We start from the raw sequence: 18,291 nt of genomic DNA, 5'->3' as shown, positions 1-18,291 counted from the left end.
CCATTTCCTTTGTGATAATCAATCAAATTAACGCTTTTACACAGTATAAAAAGGGTATCATTTTGTTTGCAATACGATAGGCAACAAATTACATTCTGAATTTGAATCATTCGGTTCGACAAAGTGTTTTCATGGCTTGTTTTCATTCACTGTTTCTTGCCTTAGTTACTGCTGTTTGTTCATTTCAAGCCAAAGGCCAACTCTCCCCTGGTTATTACTCATCCACCTGCCCACAAGCTTTACCTATTGTTAAGGCTGGAGTCACCGCAGCTATAAAGAACGAAACGCGCATCGGAGCTTCGTTGTTGAGATTACATTTTCACGACTGTTTCGTTAATGTGAGTGCTCTTCGTTTTTTTTCTAGAAATACTCTTGAACAGTCGTGTCAAATGCGTTTTTGGACACAAGTCTGAGTAACACATTGTTTGATATTTTCGTTGATTTAAGTTTATGTGGATCCTTGTGGTGAATAGGGATGTGATGGATCTGTTCTTTTGGACGATAACTCGACGTTTATAGGTGAGAAAACAGCAGTTGCAAACAATAACTCGGCGAGAGGGTTCAATGTTGTCGACAACATCAAAGCTCAACTGGAGAAAGCATGTCCTAGAGTTGTATCCTGCGCTGATATTCTAGCCATTGCTGCTCGTGATTCGGTTGTTCAGGTTAGTACACTAAGCAAATGCTGGACGACAATCTTTGCATTAACATTGTTATGGACAGAATTTTTGTCGAGTTTGCAGTTAGGGGGTCCGTCATGGAAGGTACTATTGGGAAGAAGGGATTCGACCACCGCCAGCCGAAGTGCAGCAAACACCAGCATTCCACAACCAACCTTTAATCTAAGTGCTCTTATTTCAAGCTTCTCAGCTCAGGGTCTCTCAATAAAAGACCTTGTAATACTTTCCGGTAATCCGAATGTCTCGAAGAAATCCAATATTTCGTTGCGGTCACTATTTAAAATCCTGATTATCCTTCAAACAAGTACACTTTAACATCAACTTACCATGGTTCGACTTGGATTCACAGGTTCGCATAACATTGGCCTTGCCCGATGCACATCATTCCGGTCACACATTTACAATGACTCAGACATAGACCCCTCCTTTGCCAACTCGTTGAGAAAGATTTGCCCTAGAAGCGGAAACGACAACGTGCTCGCCCCTCTCGATCGTCAAACACCGACTCGTTTCGATAGTCTGTATTACGGAAATTTGTTGGGCAAGAAGGGTCTGCTCCATTCAGATCAAGAACTCTTCAATGGGAATTCATCAACTGATTATTTGGTTAAAAGTTATGCTGCCAACACTAAATTATTTTTCAAGGAATTTGCCAAGTCTATGATCAAGATGGGAAACATTAAACCTCTTACAGGAAATTCTGGGGAAATCAGAATCAACTGCCGGAAAGCAAATTGAAGAACATGTTTTCATTCCTGCAAGAAAGTATAAAAAACAGGTTTGAGATAACTGATTGAGCTGTTTGTACAATTTAAAATTGTCGACGTTTTCCGCTTGTGTGAATGTTTGTATGTTGAATAAATTTGTATGTTGAATAAATGGGACATTTGTGCTCTTCAAGTTTCTCAATTCAATTCGAAACAAAGGTAGAGAATTCATCTCATCGTCGAGCTATCGTACTTAACGAATTTGAGTATTCTAATACAAAGTAATCGAACACAAATATTAAACACGGATATTCTAAAAGGTATAGTTTTCATTAACATACCTGACTGCTGGAATTTCTGTCCAAAAATGAATGGTCAACTTTAACCATAGCCTGTTGAAAAAGAAGATAAGATTAGCAAAAGACACTAATTTCTTTTTATTTTATTTTATGGAAGTTGAAAATGAAAGCAGACAAATATTCAAATAATTAATGATTGCTTAAAATGAGCTCCAATCCCATGCCTAAGCTACTTTACTATTATTATATTGGAAAAAGGAAAAGAATCCATGTAGAGGCTCATTTAGCCTTACAGGGTGAAGAGTTTCTTTCACTAGCCTCCATCCACCAGTCATATTCAAAGTAAATCACATGACTACGGCAACGATTCAAACGTGGATGATTCGCACAACCGGACAGCTGCGTTCCCCTTGTTGCTTCGAATTTGATCCGAATAACGCAAGCCTAGCCTGCATTATCAGTGTACAACAGCAAAAACTTTGATGGACACACAGAAAACCTATCAGTCAACTACAATTAACACCATCCACAGTGTAAACTAAACTATTATGGTCACTAGCTATAACTGGACGCACACAGTACTAGACTACGATGGCGAAGACTTTCAAGCATCTGATATTACACCAAAATCTGTCGGTTACTGTATATTTACGGTGGGGGGGAAATTCGTGTTGGATACATATCTGAACATGTATATGGCCGTGGGGTATGACCTATATACATGGAAACATTTAGGAAATATTAAACATGCCTATGTTAGATACATATTAGTATCGGATACTAGCACTCTAATTAACTTAAGTATATCTAGATAATTGCAGGGTTAGAGAATCTAATCCAACTCATCTGCTGATTCCACCTCATTTCCGATACTCAGAATCGAGTTCGAGTAACAAAGCTTTGCTTGCCAATGAAATCGTGGGGCAAGTCATGCTTCGAAGCATATACCTCAGCCTTCTTTTGGCATTGCTTCTTTGGTGACATAACCTAAGTATAAAATCCCGGCTTAAAAGATATTTAACCAGATTATCTTCAAGGATTCATATAATTTTGGAAGAAAACAAGCTTCAAAGAGACAAAAGCACAATATGACTTAATGCAAAAGCAAACATCAAATGAAGTAAGCAGCAACTCATACTAATAACGTAAAGAAAGCAAAAAAGCAATTGCTGATAACAAAAATGTGGCATGTTCTCGCTGTTTTTTGCTTCCTGCATACAATATTCATCCGGTTCTTATGATGAATACTTTAAGCAAACATCAATCTACTATAAAAAAAATACTAAAAATGTAACATATGCCAAAAAAATGTTAATGATTGAACAACAGAAAATGTATAACTTTGGAGTTAAAATGATTCCATGAAGTTAAAAGGGGAATACTCCATCGATGCAGCATTTTATCAGTATCCTTCCAAATTAATGGATCAAAGTCAAGAATATGAACAAGAGTAAAGATCAAATATCAGAATACACAAGACCATAATTTTCAATGCTTTGATATGACAATACTATCACAAGACACAATGGCACAAAGACCTTGAACTTTTATGTTCCAAACATTGCTTTCGAGTAATTTTCTGACTGCTAAAACTGAAAGAAACTTGGCTTAGAAATACAAACACAGGGAATGCTTGGGGTTCTAAAGCAAAACCGTTCTAAAAGGGATCACCAACCATTTCCTTCAAGACTCAAATAAGATAGGAAACAAAAATATATTAAGCCTTTAGCAGACAACTCAATCAGTTAGGTAATACATGTCTATAATTTTGAGCATAAAGATATAATTTTGTCACATGGAGAGGAAGGCACTCATAAGCAGTTTTAGTATCTGTATTTGAAATTCGATACAAAAGGGCCATCCTAAGCAGTATAACAATTATGTTAGGGTCAAGCACAAAGTATCAAAAGATCAAACATTTGGGAGTTTTCAATGATCAAAGTTTGGGAGTCCTCGTATAGTCATTGCCGAAAACCTAACCACCAACAGAGTTGAGAGTGTGATGAAAATCACTTCCATCTTCTATTTACCTGTAAACGGCTACTTACAACATTGAAATATCATTTAATAGCATCATGACTAACATACCACGGCATTGATAATTATCTGATTACAGTTCTAATTTTGCTAACAATTTTTAAGTATCCTTTGCCTTCAAGAGTGATCAAAGTTATTCAAAGACTTTAAAGGATCAAAACAACAAGAAATGCACAAAATGGTCAAAAGAAAATCTTGTTTCGGATGAGCAACTCAAAGGCTAGGCAATTTCCTGCTCCCAACACCAAGCATACTGCAAATTCAAAACTATTGTCGACAAAAACAAACCCAAAGCTCCTTCCCCTGTTGGCATCCCTAAATCGTCTTTCACCATCACCACTTCGACTTCTACTCCATTCTCTCATTGTCGGAACTGAATTGGGTATTTTCATCGTCTCATTCAAACAGGAAAAAAGGGATTTGGGTATTTCATCAGTCGGCATTATTCTATTCTCTCAATTACCCAGTTATGAGAAGCATATATTACAAACTTAATAAAAAGAATATTAATCTATTTAGAGCCAAGTGCGAGGATAGCTCAGTTGGGAGAGCGTCAGACTGAAGATCTGAAGGTCACGTGTTCGATCCACGTTCATCGCATGGCTTTTTTTCCATTTTCGTTTTGGAAACTTCAAAAGAGGGAACGAAAACAGAATGGTTATACGACGTTAAAGCTGGTTTCACTTGAGCATTTTGCTTCAATTTTTGGGTTATGTTTGATGTTTTCTATATTGCAGCAGCTTCACACACTTGTTCAAGCAAGTGTTAATGGTGGCGGTGAGTTCCATTTTTGGCAGCTTAATATTACTTTTCTCAGCTTCATCTATTATTGAAGAAGGGGACCAGGGGAACGTCAAATAGAACTATAACTGATATATCATTCATTCCAATATTTTCATCATCCTCATCAAACCATTAACAAATAAAAAAAATATTTCAAATATGCTATGATTCTGTTCTAGGCAATGGTAGTGACCTTGTCTTAACTGCTGCCATTCTTTTCGTAGTAATGATATGCAGCTGCACCAGACAACACCGCTAGTGTTAAGGCTTGCGAGTGCATCCTACATCCAATCAAATCACACACACGGAAATTCTGATTAAAAACAAAACAAATTGAGGTGAGTTTAATTTGGTTTTGAGAATGAAAATGGAGAGAAGAGAACCTTGCATGAATAAGCCTCAGATTTGGCTTAAGAGAGCTGATGCCCATACTGCTCCTGCGACACCCAAAAGTTGCGGCATATTGAAGAAAACCCATTAAACAAAAAAAGGAAATGGATGTGAAGTTACCAATGGCAGTGAGCTTGTGTTGTGAAACCCAACACTGAAATGCCTCCATCTTTCTTCCTTTTTGTTATGTAGTAGGTGAAGTGAATAGACTGAGATTGAGAGGAAATGGAGGGCAGATAATTTATAGCGAAAGTGAAACGAGGTTGAAATGTGTGCATATGGTGGCCCCTGGATTTTGACAGTTTTTACTTTATATCGGAACATTGGATAAGGTTAAAGCTGTTGGCTGGTTTATATTGGGATCTCCACATGTTGCCAGAAGGCCCGATGGGCCATTTGCGCTACATCCTGCACTCGAAATTAGCAGCTAAAGTGTCCTACTTTGATCAGCATCACCAGGTGGGTTGGCATGTGGGAATAACATTTTCCTTGGCTTTTGGTGTCATTTTTATTGGTCCGATTCGGTTAATTTTAGGAGGATTATAACTCGACTTGATTTAAGAAATTAACTCCATATTTATTTAAGTTATTTGATTGTTAATCGCAAAGATGACCTGAAAGCTTTTGAAATAAGTATAATAATAAAAGTTTATTTATTATGTCGATTTAGTTCTAATTCTCTAGAAAGTTTAGTCTAATCATTTATAAATATATCAATTTAATCTGGGTTTAAAAATATTCAAATATAAATATATAAATATATCAATTTAATCATCTTCATTCATCAATTTTCGAATGAGGCTTGGTGAAATTTAAGTTCAACTTAATTATTATCGAGTCATGCTCTAGATAAATTTTAGTTATTTTTATTTTTGATCAGTCTCATTTTAATTAATAAATCATTAATTTATGTTAGTTTGATAATATGACATATTAGTTAAAAGTTAATTTTTATATTTAACTCTTCAAAGTTTTAATATAGTATTAATTTAATTTTTAAAATTCAGATAAAATACCAATTTAATCAGTGAATCCGATCAAAATAATCTTTTGTCGACTTCCCTCATCAACATCGTTGGCTCGTTGCTCACCAACATCATTGGCTCGTTGCTCACCATCAATCAAATTTTAGATTAGCTTATTGAGTGATTAAAGACTAGCTTTATAGACATACATTGTCACCACCGTATGACTTAACTCATGTCTACCATAGTGACATGTGTTATTTTTTGACAGAATTTTTATGATTTTTACTTATTTTGTTATTGTAAAAACACGTGTGAAAAATACATCATTTCTTCTTATTATTAACCATTTTTAGTGCACTATATTTATACACAATTCAATTACATCAGCTAACATACTAACTGTCGTAACCGGTTTTTGTCCGGGCACGAAATATTATACTTGGCGGGAAAATTGATGTGAATAAATGGTTTTGAAAATAATTTGGGAGTCGCCATCGGCCTTTTGGGTCAGGTAGGTCGAATACCTAAAAAATATCTTTTAAAAGAGTTTTTAAGAAAACAATATTTAAAAGATGAACTGATCTGCGTTTTATAACCAAAAATTCGTTCTTTTTAATAATAAAAAGGGATTCGTGGTCGGTTACGTTTAGGGAATGATTAGCACCCCCTACAACGCCCAAAATTGGTACTTTTTAATTATAAATTGTCTCTATTATTAAAATTTAAAAATTCAAAAATATATTTAATTTATAATCCTATTATTTCAAAATTATATAAAAAATATTTATTTATTTAAAAATATCCGAAAAGAACTTCTAGGTGCCTTAAGACAGCTCTTTTCTTTGATATTGATAAATATTAATTTAAATAATATTATTTATTTTTTAATTTTAAAATATCAGAATAGGACATCTAGTTGTATTAAGACTGTCCTTTTCTTCGATATTAAAAATAAATATTTAAAAATTACTATTTATTATATATTTATGAATATAAAAATATTTAACAATATAATAAAATAAAAATACTACTAAAACAATATATTTAAAAACAATAAAATAAATGAAGACATATAAAATAAATAACTAAATTATAATTAAAATAAAATTAAAAATCTAATTCATAATTAATCTAAATTATAGGGATTAAATATTTTATTTTCTAATTAAATAATTTAGTGACCAAAATAAAATTATCTAAAATTCGAATTTCATAACAGATTAAATTATTCATATGAACTAGGGATTAAAAAATTATTTATTAAAATTAAAGGATTAAATTTGTCATTTATCCTAAATATATTATTTTAATAAAAAGGACTAAAATGAACAAAATCAAAATTCAAAGACTGAATTAAAATTATTATAAATTCAGTTTAGTGACCAAAATATAAAATTTACAAGTTGGGAGGACTACGGACGGGATTTAACTATTTTGTAATTACGCGCATAGTCCTTCCCGAAACGACGTCGTTCGGGAAGGACTATATATGTCCAAAAACCGGCTGGCCCGAAGGGCCAGCTTCATTTCATCACTTCTGTTCTCTCTCTAACTGAGAGAGAACAAATTTCTCTCTGCTCTCTCTCTAGCTTCCCTCATCGGAGGGAAGCCGGTCACCGGACGGCAACCGTCTGCCGCCGTGACCATTACCGCCGGCCACCGCATCCGGTGGCCGGAAAAAAAGATTTTTACACTAATATATAGATCGGACCGTCCTAAGGACGGTTCCGGTGTTATTTCTTCCTAAAAGGCTCCCAATCGGAGCGAATCTACAAAAGTACCTTCGTTGTTTCGAAGATTCCGGTGAGATCTGGTAGTTGGGGCTTCCTCGGTAAGTTCTCTTCTTCCTTTTTCCTTTTTTTTTTTGTTTATGCTTATGGGATATTTGGCTGAGATCGTTGGTAGTTGTTGTTGTTGTTTTTTTTTTTTTTTCTTTCTGTTCTTTCTTTTCTCTGTCTCTCTGTCTCGTTATATATCTCTGTCCTTTTTTTTTTCAGGTGGGTGGTGGCTTTTATAGCCACCACCGGTGTTCGTCTCGGACCGGTCCGAAGAGGGGGCTTCGGTGAGTCACCGGACTACCAGTGGTGACTCACCCCGTAGCCTTGCATGGACGGCTGGTATATGATCTTCTGGAGTCTTCGGTTGGGATGTGGCAGCGGCGGAGGCGGCGAGGGCTGTCGGCAGCCGCGTGGAAGCTGGATCGGCGCCGCGTGGCCCTAGGGTTTCCTTCTGGCATCATCTGGACCGTTGGATCTTATCAGATCCAACGGCTGTGAGCTGAGGCGGCTGATCAAATTAGGGTTAGGAAACCCTAACTGGAAACCCAAATATTTAGGGTTTCTGGTTGGATTTGGACCGGTTTTAGTTGGTTTGTAACTGGGCCGGTTTAATTGTAATTGGTTTGTAATTTATATGGATTTAATATTTAATAATAATAAAAATAATAATAATAATAATAAAATAATAATAATAATAATATTAATAATGATAATAATAATATTAATAATAATAATATTAATAATGATAATAATAATATTAATAATAATAATAATAATAATAATATGGATAAAAAATAGTATCTTCAGCTGCCCCTCTTTGCCCATTCTTGTGTTAACAAGAATAGGGCAAAGATGAAAAGATAATAAAATTTTTTTATCCATTTGACTTTACTTTGATCATAATGGAGATATTGAATAAATTCTTCTCTCTCTCCAAATAAGTTCTTCTTATTATGAACTTTCTGCTGGGGATGATGATGACCTCCTTTCTGTGATAGAGTCATTCAAAAGGTTGAATAAGCTCTTGATGAGTTCTTCTCATTATGAACTTTTTCCTCCTTCTTCAGATGAGTTCTTCTCATTATGAACCTTCTCTGGCAAAATTAATCCATCAAGTGATGAATTCAAACAAAAGGTTGAACAAGTTCTTCTCATTATGAACTTCTTCTTCCTTCTTCAGATGAGTTCTTCTCATTATGAACTTTCTCTGGCACTGTTGATCCATCAAATGATGAATTTAAACAAAAAGTTGAACAAGTTCTTCTCATTATGAACTTCTTCTTCCTTCTTCAGATGAGTTCTTCTCATTATGAACCTTCTCTGGCAATGTTGATCCATCAAATGATGAATTTAAACAAAAAGTTGAACAAGTTCTTCTCATTATGAACTTCTTCTTCCTTCTTCAGATGAGTTCTTCTCATTATGAACCTTCTCTGGCAATGTTGATCCATCAAATGATGAATTTAAACAAAAAGTTGAACAAGTTCTTCTCATTATGAACTTCTTCTTCCTTCTTCAGATGAGTTCTTCTCATTATGAACTTTCTGGAAAAGCTGATCCATTAAATGATGGATTCAGGTAAAAGGTTGAACAAATTCTTCTCATTATGAACTTCTTCTTCCTTCTTCAGATGAGTTCTTCTCATTATGAACTCGAACTGGAAAAGCTGATCCATTAAATGATGGATTCAGGTAAAAGGTTGAACAAATTCTTCTCATTATGAACTTCTTCTTCCTTCTTCAGATGAGTTCTTCTCATTATGAACTCGAACTGGAAAAGCTGATCCATTAAATGATGGATTCAGGTAAAAGGTTGAACAAATTCTTCTCATTATGAACTTCTTCTTCCTTCTTCAGATGAGTTCTTCTCATTATGAACTCGAACTTGCAATGTTAATCTTTCAAATGATAGATTTGAATCTTTGCTAAAATCTTTGAAATTCCTGTTAAAAATTCAACAAGAATAAAAATGAATGAAAATGTACCTATTTTTGTAAACACCTAAAATATGATGCATGAATGTTAAGTTATTTGATTTCAGATTGGTGAACTGAATATTTCTTCAGTTGTAGAAACCCAATAAATCTTTCTTCTTCAAATCAGAGAATCTATCCTCTTTGACAAATGTAGAGGTAGATATAATGTCACAAAAATTTCTTGAGAGTAAAACTCAATTGTATAGGTTCTTAAAAAGCTTGCATTCAGGCAACATGTTGATTCTGATAACAGCTCATCTGATTATGAAGTGGCCTTTCAAGATGATTTCACAGATATCGATAGTTCTTCTAATACCAAGAAATCTTGAATTCTGATTCTGATGAAGAAAATAAACTGTTATACTTGACAAAAATGGGATTCTCAAGTGCTGAAACTTCAATATCCATGTAGAAATGTGGTCCAGATTCATCAATTGTAAAATTGATAAATTTTATATGTGCTGCTCAAATGACTAAGGCTGCTGATGCACTTCTTCGGATCAAATAACTCAAAGAACACTTCCAGAAGATGCTATTGGCAAATTCATCTTCCAAATTCAATGCTTGATTCTGTCCAATCAGATCAGATAACTCAAAGAACACTTCCAGAAGATGCTATGTTCTGTCCAACCAGATCAGATAACTCAAAGAACACTTCCAGAAGATGCTATTGGCAAATTCATCTTCCAAATTCAATGCTTGATTCTGTCCAATCAGATCAGATAACTCAAAGAACACTTCCAGAAGATGCTATGTTCTGTCCAACCAGATCAGATAACTCAAAGAACACTTCCAGAAGATGCTATTGGCAAATTCATCTTCCAAATTCAATGCTTGATTCTGTCCAATCAGATCAGATAACTCAAAGAACACTTCCAGAAGATGCTATGTTCTGTCCAACCAGATCAGATAACTCAAAGAACACTTCCAGAAGATGCTATTGGCAAATTCATCTTCCAAATTCAATGCTTGATTCTGTCCAATCAGATCAGATAACTCAAAGAACACTTCCAGAAGATGCTATGTTCTGTCCAACCAGATCAGATAACTCAAAGAACACTTCCAGAAGATGCTATTGGCAAATTCATCTTCCAAATTCAATGCTTGATTCTGTCCAATCAGATCAGATAACTCAAAGAACACTTCCAGAAGATGCTATGTTCTGTCCAACCAGATCAGATAACTCAAAGAACACTTCCAGAAGATGCTATTGGCAAATTCATCTTCCAAATTCAATGCTTGATTCTGTCCAATCAGATCAGATAACTCAAAGAACACTTCCAGAAGATGCTATGTTCTGTCCAACCAGATCAGATAACTCAAAGAACACTTCCAGAAGATGCTATTGGCAAATTCATCTTCCAAATTCAATGCTTGATTCTGTCCAATCAGATCAAATAACTCAAAGAACACTTCCAGAAGATGCTATGTTCTGTCCAACCAGATCAGATAACTCAAAGAACACTTCCAGAAGATGCTATTGGCAAATTCATCTTCCAAATTCAATGCTTGATTCTGTCCAATCAGATCAGATAACTCAAAGAACACTTTCAGAAGATGCTATTGGCAAATTCATCTTCCAAATTCAATGCTTGATTCTGTCCAATCAGATCAGATAACTCAAAGAACACTTCCAGAAGATGCTATGTTCTGTCCAACCAGATCAGATAACTCAAAGAACACTTCCAGAAGATGCTATTGAGCACATATAAAAGGTTGAATTGTTTATAAACATGTTCAGGAAGTGTCAAATTGACAGAAAGGATCTATAAGGCTTTTGAAGCTTATGACAATGAGCCACCTTCGAGTGTCCAGAAGTATGTTCTTGATGAGTGCTGAAAATGGAATCTAGTATGGGTTGGAAGGAATAAAGTTACTCCACTTGAACCTGATGAGGTGGAAATGCTTCTAGGTTTTCTAAAAACCTTACACAGGGATCTGTATAGAGATATGTTTCCCAGTAATATCAATGTCTTGTTTCTTTTTTTGCCGGAATTAGTGCTGCAAAGATCATCTTCTACTGTTTTAGTATATCTTTGAAAACAGATGTGCAAGAACTGAATGGTGATCGGTTGGAGCAATTGATGAGTAGATTTGGCGGATTCGACCTTGTTGTCGGTAGCACCACTTGTAACAATCTTGATGTTCATGGCTTTAAGCTAGTGATGATTTGCCTACTTTGTATTCCATGTATTTAAAAGTATTAACATAAAGTGATATTCAGAAATCTTTAAATTATTTCAAAATTATGTTAATTCAATAGAAAAGAATAAATTGAATTTTCAAAAATAAATTGAATCTCAAATAAATTGAACTTGAAATAGATAGAATTGTATTCAAAGTTATGGCAAGCATAAGAATAATAAAAATTCAAATGTCTCAACAAATTACAAGCATAAGTATTTCTAAATTAATCAAGTTGACACAATTTAGAGTAATGATGTAAGCTTTTGTCTGGAAGATCTCAAACATTGTCAAAATGCTTGTAGACGTGAAGTTTCTCCCAAACTGTCAAAATCTTAAAAGAGTTCAATTGCCAGATGCCTAATATCAACCTGCATTTGAGCCGCCTTTTCAGGTTTTCAACTCAAATCCTTCCTTTGGTTACAAGATGCCCTTTGCGAGTTTTCACCTTGACCCCCTTTCTTTTTCTTTTTTTTTTTCATTTTCTATTTTTTCTTTTCTTTTTTCTTTTCTTTCTTTTCTTTTTTTTTCTTTTTTTTTCTTCAAGCATAATATTTCTTGACAGAATCTGAGTTTATTGGATTTTTCAGAATTTTTCCATCCATTTCTGCCAAGATCAATGCTCCTCCGGAAAAGGCCTTTTTTACAACGTATGGCCCTTCCCAATTAGGCATCCATTTCCCACGGAAATCTTTATGTATAGGCAAGATCTTTTTTAGTACTAGATCACCCTCTTGGAATTCTCTTGGATGTACTTTTTTGTCATGAGACTTCATCATTCGTTTTTGATACATCTGTCCATGGCAAATAGCTTTCAATCTTTTCTCCTCAATAAGGTTCAATTGATCAACTCTAGCTTGGATCCATTCAGATTCATCCAATTTTGTTTCTCTCAATATTCGAAGCGATGGAATCTCAACTTCAATTGGTAAGACTGCTTCCATCCCGTAGACTAAAGAAAACGGTGTTGCCCCAGTAGATGTTCGAACAGTAGTTCGGTATGCGTATAGAGCGAAAGGTAACTTCTCGTGCCAATCTTTGTAAGTTTCAGTAGTCTTTGTAATGATTCTCTTGATGTTCTTATTTGCTGCTTCAACTGCCCCATTCATCTTTGGACGATATGCCACTGAATTTGCATGTTTGATCTTGAACTGTGCACAAAGTTCGGTCATCATTTTGTTGTTCAGGTTCAGAGCATTATCTGTAATGATCCTTTCTGGTAAACCATACCGGCTAATTATTTCTTTCTTTATGAACTTGCAGACTGTGGACCTCTTAATATTGGTATATGAAGCAGCTTCAACCCATTTGGTAAAATAATCAATTGCTACAAGGATGAAGCAATGTCCATTCGATGCTTTTGGTGTGATTGCCCCAATGACATCTATTCCCCACATAGAAAATGGCCAGGGTGCTGTCATTACATGTAGAGGAGATGGGGGTACATGAATCTTGTCTGCATATATCTGGCATTTATGACATTTCCTTGCATAATCAATGCAATCTGTGTACATAGTAGCCCAATAGTATCCATATCTCATTATTTTTCTGGCCATGGAAAGACCATTTGCATGTGTTCCACATATTCCACTATGTACTTCTTCAATGACATTTCGAGCTTCGCTGGTATTTAAACATCTCAATAGCATTTGATCATTGCTTCTTCTATACATAATCTCTCCATCAAGAAAATATCCAGCAGCCATTCTTCTCAAGGCTCTTTTATCAATTTCTGATGCATTCGGTGGATAACTTTGATTTTTGATATATTACAGGATATCATGATACCATGGTTTACCATCTACCTCTTCTTCCACACTATAACAATGTGCAGGAATTTCATATACTTGCATTTTGATTGGCATCATATCAACTTTCTTAGTTGCCTGAAACATAGCAGCTAATGTAGCCAAAGCATCTGCCATTTGATTTTCTTCCCGAGGGAGATAATTGAATGTAACTTTCTCAAATTCTTTCACTAATTCGAGGGTAAAATTTCGGTATTCCAACAATTTGGGATCTTTTGTTTCCCATTCTCCTCGCAATTGATACACCACCAAAGATGAATCTCCATATATCTTGAGACATTTGATTTTTCTTTCTATAGCTGCTTTCAACCCCATGACACAAGCTTCATATTCCGCCATGTTATTGGTGCAAAAGAACTCCAGTCTACTTGTAAATGGATAATAAACATTTTCTGGAGAAATTAACACTGCCCCGATTCCTCGTCCCAAAGCATTAGATGCTCCGTCAAAATAAAGTTTCCAAGTTGCAAATTCATCATTTGTTCTGACCTCTTCATTCATGGATATGCACAACAAATCTTCATCGGGAAAATTGAAGTTCAAAGGCTGATAATCATTTGATACACGACTGGCCAAAAAATCAGCTATGACACTTCCTTTTATCGCTTTTTGGTTGACATATACAATATCAAACTCAGATAATAACATCTGCCATCTAGCCATTCTGCCTGTCAAAGCTGGTGATTCCATTAAGAACTTTAAAGGATCAAGTTTTGATATCAACCAAGTAGTATGGTATAACATATATTGTCTGAGTCTTCTAGTAGTCCACACCAAAGCACAACATAATTTTTGTATTGGTGGATATCGAACTTCACAATCAGTAAATTTCTTGCTCAGATAATAAAATAGCTTTTTCTTTCCTTCCTGATTCATCATGCTGTCCTAGTACACATCCCATCGAATTTTCGAAGACCGTCAAGTAGAGAATTAATGGTCTATCAGGCATTGGTGATACTAAAATTGGGGCATTGGATAAGTATTTCTTAATAATATCCAAAGTTTCTTGACATTCTTCATTCCAGACTTCAGGATTGTTCTTTCGAAGTAATTTGAACACTGGATCACATTTGTCAGTTAATTGAGAAATGAACCGAGATATATAATTTAATCTTCCCAAAAAGCCTCGAACTTCTTTTTTTGTATTGGGTGGTGGAAGATCTTGAATTGCTTTGACTTTATCTGGATCAATCTCGATTCCTTTTTTACTGACCACAAATCCCAAAAGTTTCCCAGAAGTTACCCCAAAAGTGCATTTAGCAGGGTTGAGCTTTAATTGATATTTCCTCAATCTCTGGAAAAGCTTCCTCAAATTTTGAATATGTTCTTCTTCCGTTCTGGATTTGGCAATCATGTCATCTACATATACTTCAATCTCTTTGTGCATCATGTCATGAAACAAAGTTACCATGGCTCTTTGATATGTTGCTCCTGCATTTTTCAATCCAAATGGCATCACTTTATAACAGAATGTGCCCCACATGGTTATAAATGTTGTTTTCTCCATGTCTTCAGGATTCATTTTTATCTGATTATATCCTGAAAAGCCATCCATAAATGAAAACCATGCATGCCCTGCAGTATTGTCCACCAATGTGTCTATGTGGGGTAAGGGAAAACTATCTTTCGGACTAGCTTTGTTGAGATCTCTGTAATCCACGCACATTCGAACTTTTCCATTTTTCTTAGGTACGGGAACAATGTTGGCTACCCATTCTGGGTATTTAGATGCCTGTAGGAAACCTGCATTGATTTGTTTCATCACTTCTTCTTTGATTTGCAACAACATTTCTGGCCTCATTCTTCTGAGCTTTTGTTGGATTGGTTTATATTCTGGATTGATTGGAAGCTTGTGTATCACTATATCTGTGCTCAAACCAGGCATATCTTGATAAGACCATGCAAAGATATCTTTGAACTCTTGAAGGAGATTTATCAATTCTTGTTTTATCTGGACTGTCAGAGTGGTACCAATTTTCACCTCTTTTATTTTTTCATCTGTTCCCAAATTCACAGTCTCAACCTCTTCCTTGTGGGGTAAAATTTGTTTGTCCTCTTTTTCTACCAATCTTAATAGTTCAGTAGGAACATCACATTCCAGTTCATCTTCACAACCATTGATTTCTTCCAGACATATAGGCTGCTCTAAATTTATCACTGGATTAAATTTAGGAATAAACATGCTATTAACACGGTGACACCTGCAAATTTAAGTCGGAACATTTCCGAAAGAATATAGTAAATTTATGAAATGTAAAAATGTAATAAAATGTAAAGAATGATTGCCATCTGAAAATTTTAAAGAAAATTTCTTATATTTAACATAATTTCTTTTATAAGATAACAAAAAGTTTTCATATTTTTGAGCTAAACATAAAGATTAGTTCTGAATATTACTCTGCATTAATATTAAAAACTATAGGAAGATCTTCAGTGGTCCAATTGGTGAGTGTTTCTCCAGGAAGACATGGTCGAATCCTATCCAAGTACTTGCCAGTCTTGTTGTCATTCATGATCATGTTGATAAATAATCCATTCATAGCTTCTTCAACTATGTCTTGATCTTTCGTCAACTTTTCTTCTTTAAAGGCTTCAACAAGCTGCTGTTCCACATTAATTGTTCCCCCTGATCTGAATGTTGTCTTCAACTGTGGGAAAGACATGTGTTTCCAAAGGATTTCTCCCCCTTTCAATTTTGCCTTTCTGTCTTCACATCTTCTTTTCATCTCTTTGTTCCTTTGCTGAAGATTGGGCTTAAACCCTAGCCCAAAACGGTCTTTTTTCATCTTTATACTGACAGGAACTGAAATCCCTTGAAGATTCTTTCCTAGACCTTTCCCAGCTTTAGCTCCGATGCCTAAAGTTTGTTGTACCGTCATCTTGGTGCAATCAGACAGTCTGGGATATGGAATTTTGCTTCCTTCTGCGATAAAGGTTGCATTTACAAATTCAAGAGCTCGAAAAGAGCATTCAAGAGCCTCATCATTGGTGTCGATATATGGAACATCGCTTGTTACAGACGCAATGATTTCTTCTTCAGCACTGACGCATATTAGTTGTCCATCAACAACAAATTTCAATTTCTGATGTAATGAAGAAGGAACGGCTCCTGCTGAATGAATCCATGGCCTCCCTAATAGACAATTATATGTGGGGTGGATGTCCATCACCACAAAGTCAATATTGTACACGACTGGGCCGATTAACAATGGTATTTCCATTTTCCCAAGCACTTCTCTTTGAGTGCCATCAAATGCTCGTACCACATTCTGATAACTCTTCATGTGTGATTGATCCAGAGGCATTCTTTGAAGTGTAACTAGAGGCATCAAGTTGAGAGCAGATCCATTGTCAATCAATACTCCTGGCAATACATGACCATGACAATGTGTCGTGATGTTCAAAGCTTTTACTGACCCCATTCCGCCTTCTGGTATTTCATCATCTGTGAACGTTATGTAATTGTCAGCGGCTATATGTCCCACAATTCTGTCAAGTTTATTGAGGGATATATCTTCGGGGATAAATGTTTGATTGAGAATTTTCATCAAAGCATTTCTATGTGCTTCTGAATTCATCAAGAGATCAAGAATAGAAATTCTCGCTTGTTGTTTGTGTAGTTGTTCAACCACACTATACTCACTATGTTTCAGGAATTTCAAAAATTCTTGAGCTTGTTTTTCTGTCACAGGCTCATTGAATGCTGGAAGGGATTCATCTTCAAATACCTTCTGAGGTATTGCCACAGCTTTTCCTTTTGCTTTCACTTGTTCTGAAGCATTGGATGTTTCGGGAGAGTAACATCTCCCACTTCTTGTAAAGAAACCGACCTCGCTCACTGCTTCGGACGTCGATGTAGTACTCAGACTTTGTATTTTCTCTTTTGTTTTTTCTAAAGAAACAGGTCCTCCTATCATTGAAACATTGGTAGTATAATTCCAAGGTACCCTGCGGGTATCTTTGTATGGAAATGGTAGAGGAGTGGTAATAACTACTTTTGGCCTTATTGGTGCAGGAATCATCGTAGATGATTTCACATTAATGATCACAGGATCATTTATTCTTTGACTCGGCTTAGAATCCTCTGATGAGCAAACCTCATTTTCTTTTCTTCCTGGCTCTTCTTCAAAGAATTCTATTTCCCTGTTGTTCATCAATTTTTGCACCAAATTCCTAAACTCAGAACATAATTGAATTTTATGCCCTTGCTCCTGATGATATTCACAATAATTCTTGCCTTCATTCTGCTTTGGCCTGAATTGTTGTGGAATTATACCGGCTAAAGAAAGCTGTTGGAATATCCAAACAAATGGAGATTTAATTTCAGAAATGTCAGTCTTTGCTTTCTTTCTGTTCTCTTCCTGAATTGCATTTACGTTTTTAACTCCATGATTTGGCAATGGATGACTTGATGCGGATGGTGTATTGAATTCCAACTTCCCAGTGTTGATCAAATTTTGAACCACCCTTTTGAATGCTAGACAGTTTTCAATAGAATGTCCTGTAATTCCTTCATGGTAAACACAGTGTGCCTTTGTATCATACCAAGGAGGGAATGGTGGTTGCATGGGAACCAAGGGATAAGGCCGTATAACGTCTGCTTTTAACAGCGAATCATAGATCTCTGAATACGGTACTGGTAAAGGTGTAAAAGACAACCTTTCATTCTCTTTTCGAGATCC

The 18,291-nt window shown here is 35.4% G+C and overlaps 1 protein-coding gene, 1 long non-coding RNA gene and 1 other non-coding gene across 3 annotated transcripts; 2 read left to right on the top strand and 1 right to left on the bottom strand.

Annotated features, from left to right (window-relative positions):
- The first annotated feature begins 90 nt into the window (after positions 1 to 90).
- On the top strand, positions 91 to 1,557 carry LOC120186135 (peroxidase P7-like). Its single transcript, XM_039190158.1, has 4 exons — positions 91 to 338; positions 474 to 665; positions 744 to 909; positions 1,030 to 1,557. Exons 1-4 carry the CDS (start codon positions 132 to 134, stop codon positions 1,416 to 1,418), a joined length of 954 nt encoding a protein of 317 aa, XP_039046089.1. The 5' UTR covers positions 91 to 131; the 3' UTR covers positions 1,419 to 1,557.
- Positions 1,349 to 3,162, bottom strand: LOC120186137. Its single transcript, XR_005522183.1, has 3 exons — positions 1,980 to 3,162; positions 1,729 to 1,779; positions 1,349 to 1,435 (listed from the first exon to the last, which is right to left on the bottom strand). It is a non-coding gene; the product is annotated as an uncharacterized LOC120186137 (long non-coding RNA).
- A 1,088-nt stretch (positions 3,163 to 4,250) lies between these two features.
- TRNAF-GAA lies at positions 4,251 to 4,323 on the top strand. Its single transcript has one exon. It is a non-coding gene; the product is annotated as a tRNA-Phe (tRNA).
- Positions 4,324 to 18,291: the final 13,968 nt, after the last annotated feature.

The sequence above is a fragment of the Hibiscus syriacus genome, unplaced genomic scaffold, assembly GCF_006381635.1.
Source record: "Hibiscus syriacus cultivar Baekdansim isolate YM2019G1 unplaced genomic scaffold, ASM638163v2 tig00113301_pilon, whole genome shotgun sequence".
Lineage (NCBI taxonomy): Eukaryota > Viridiplantae > Streptophyta > Magnoliopsida > Malvales > Malvaceae > Hibiscus > Hibiscus syriacus.
The sequence above is the reverse complement of the archived record's forward strand: the minus strand, read 5'-3'. Positions and strand labels throughout refer to the sequence as shown.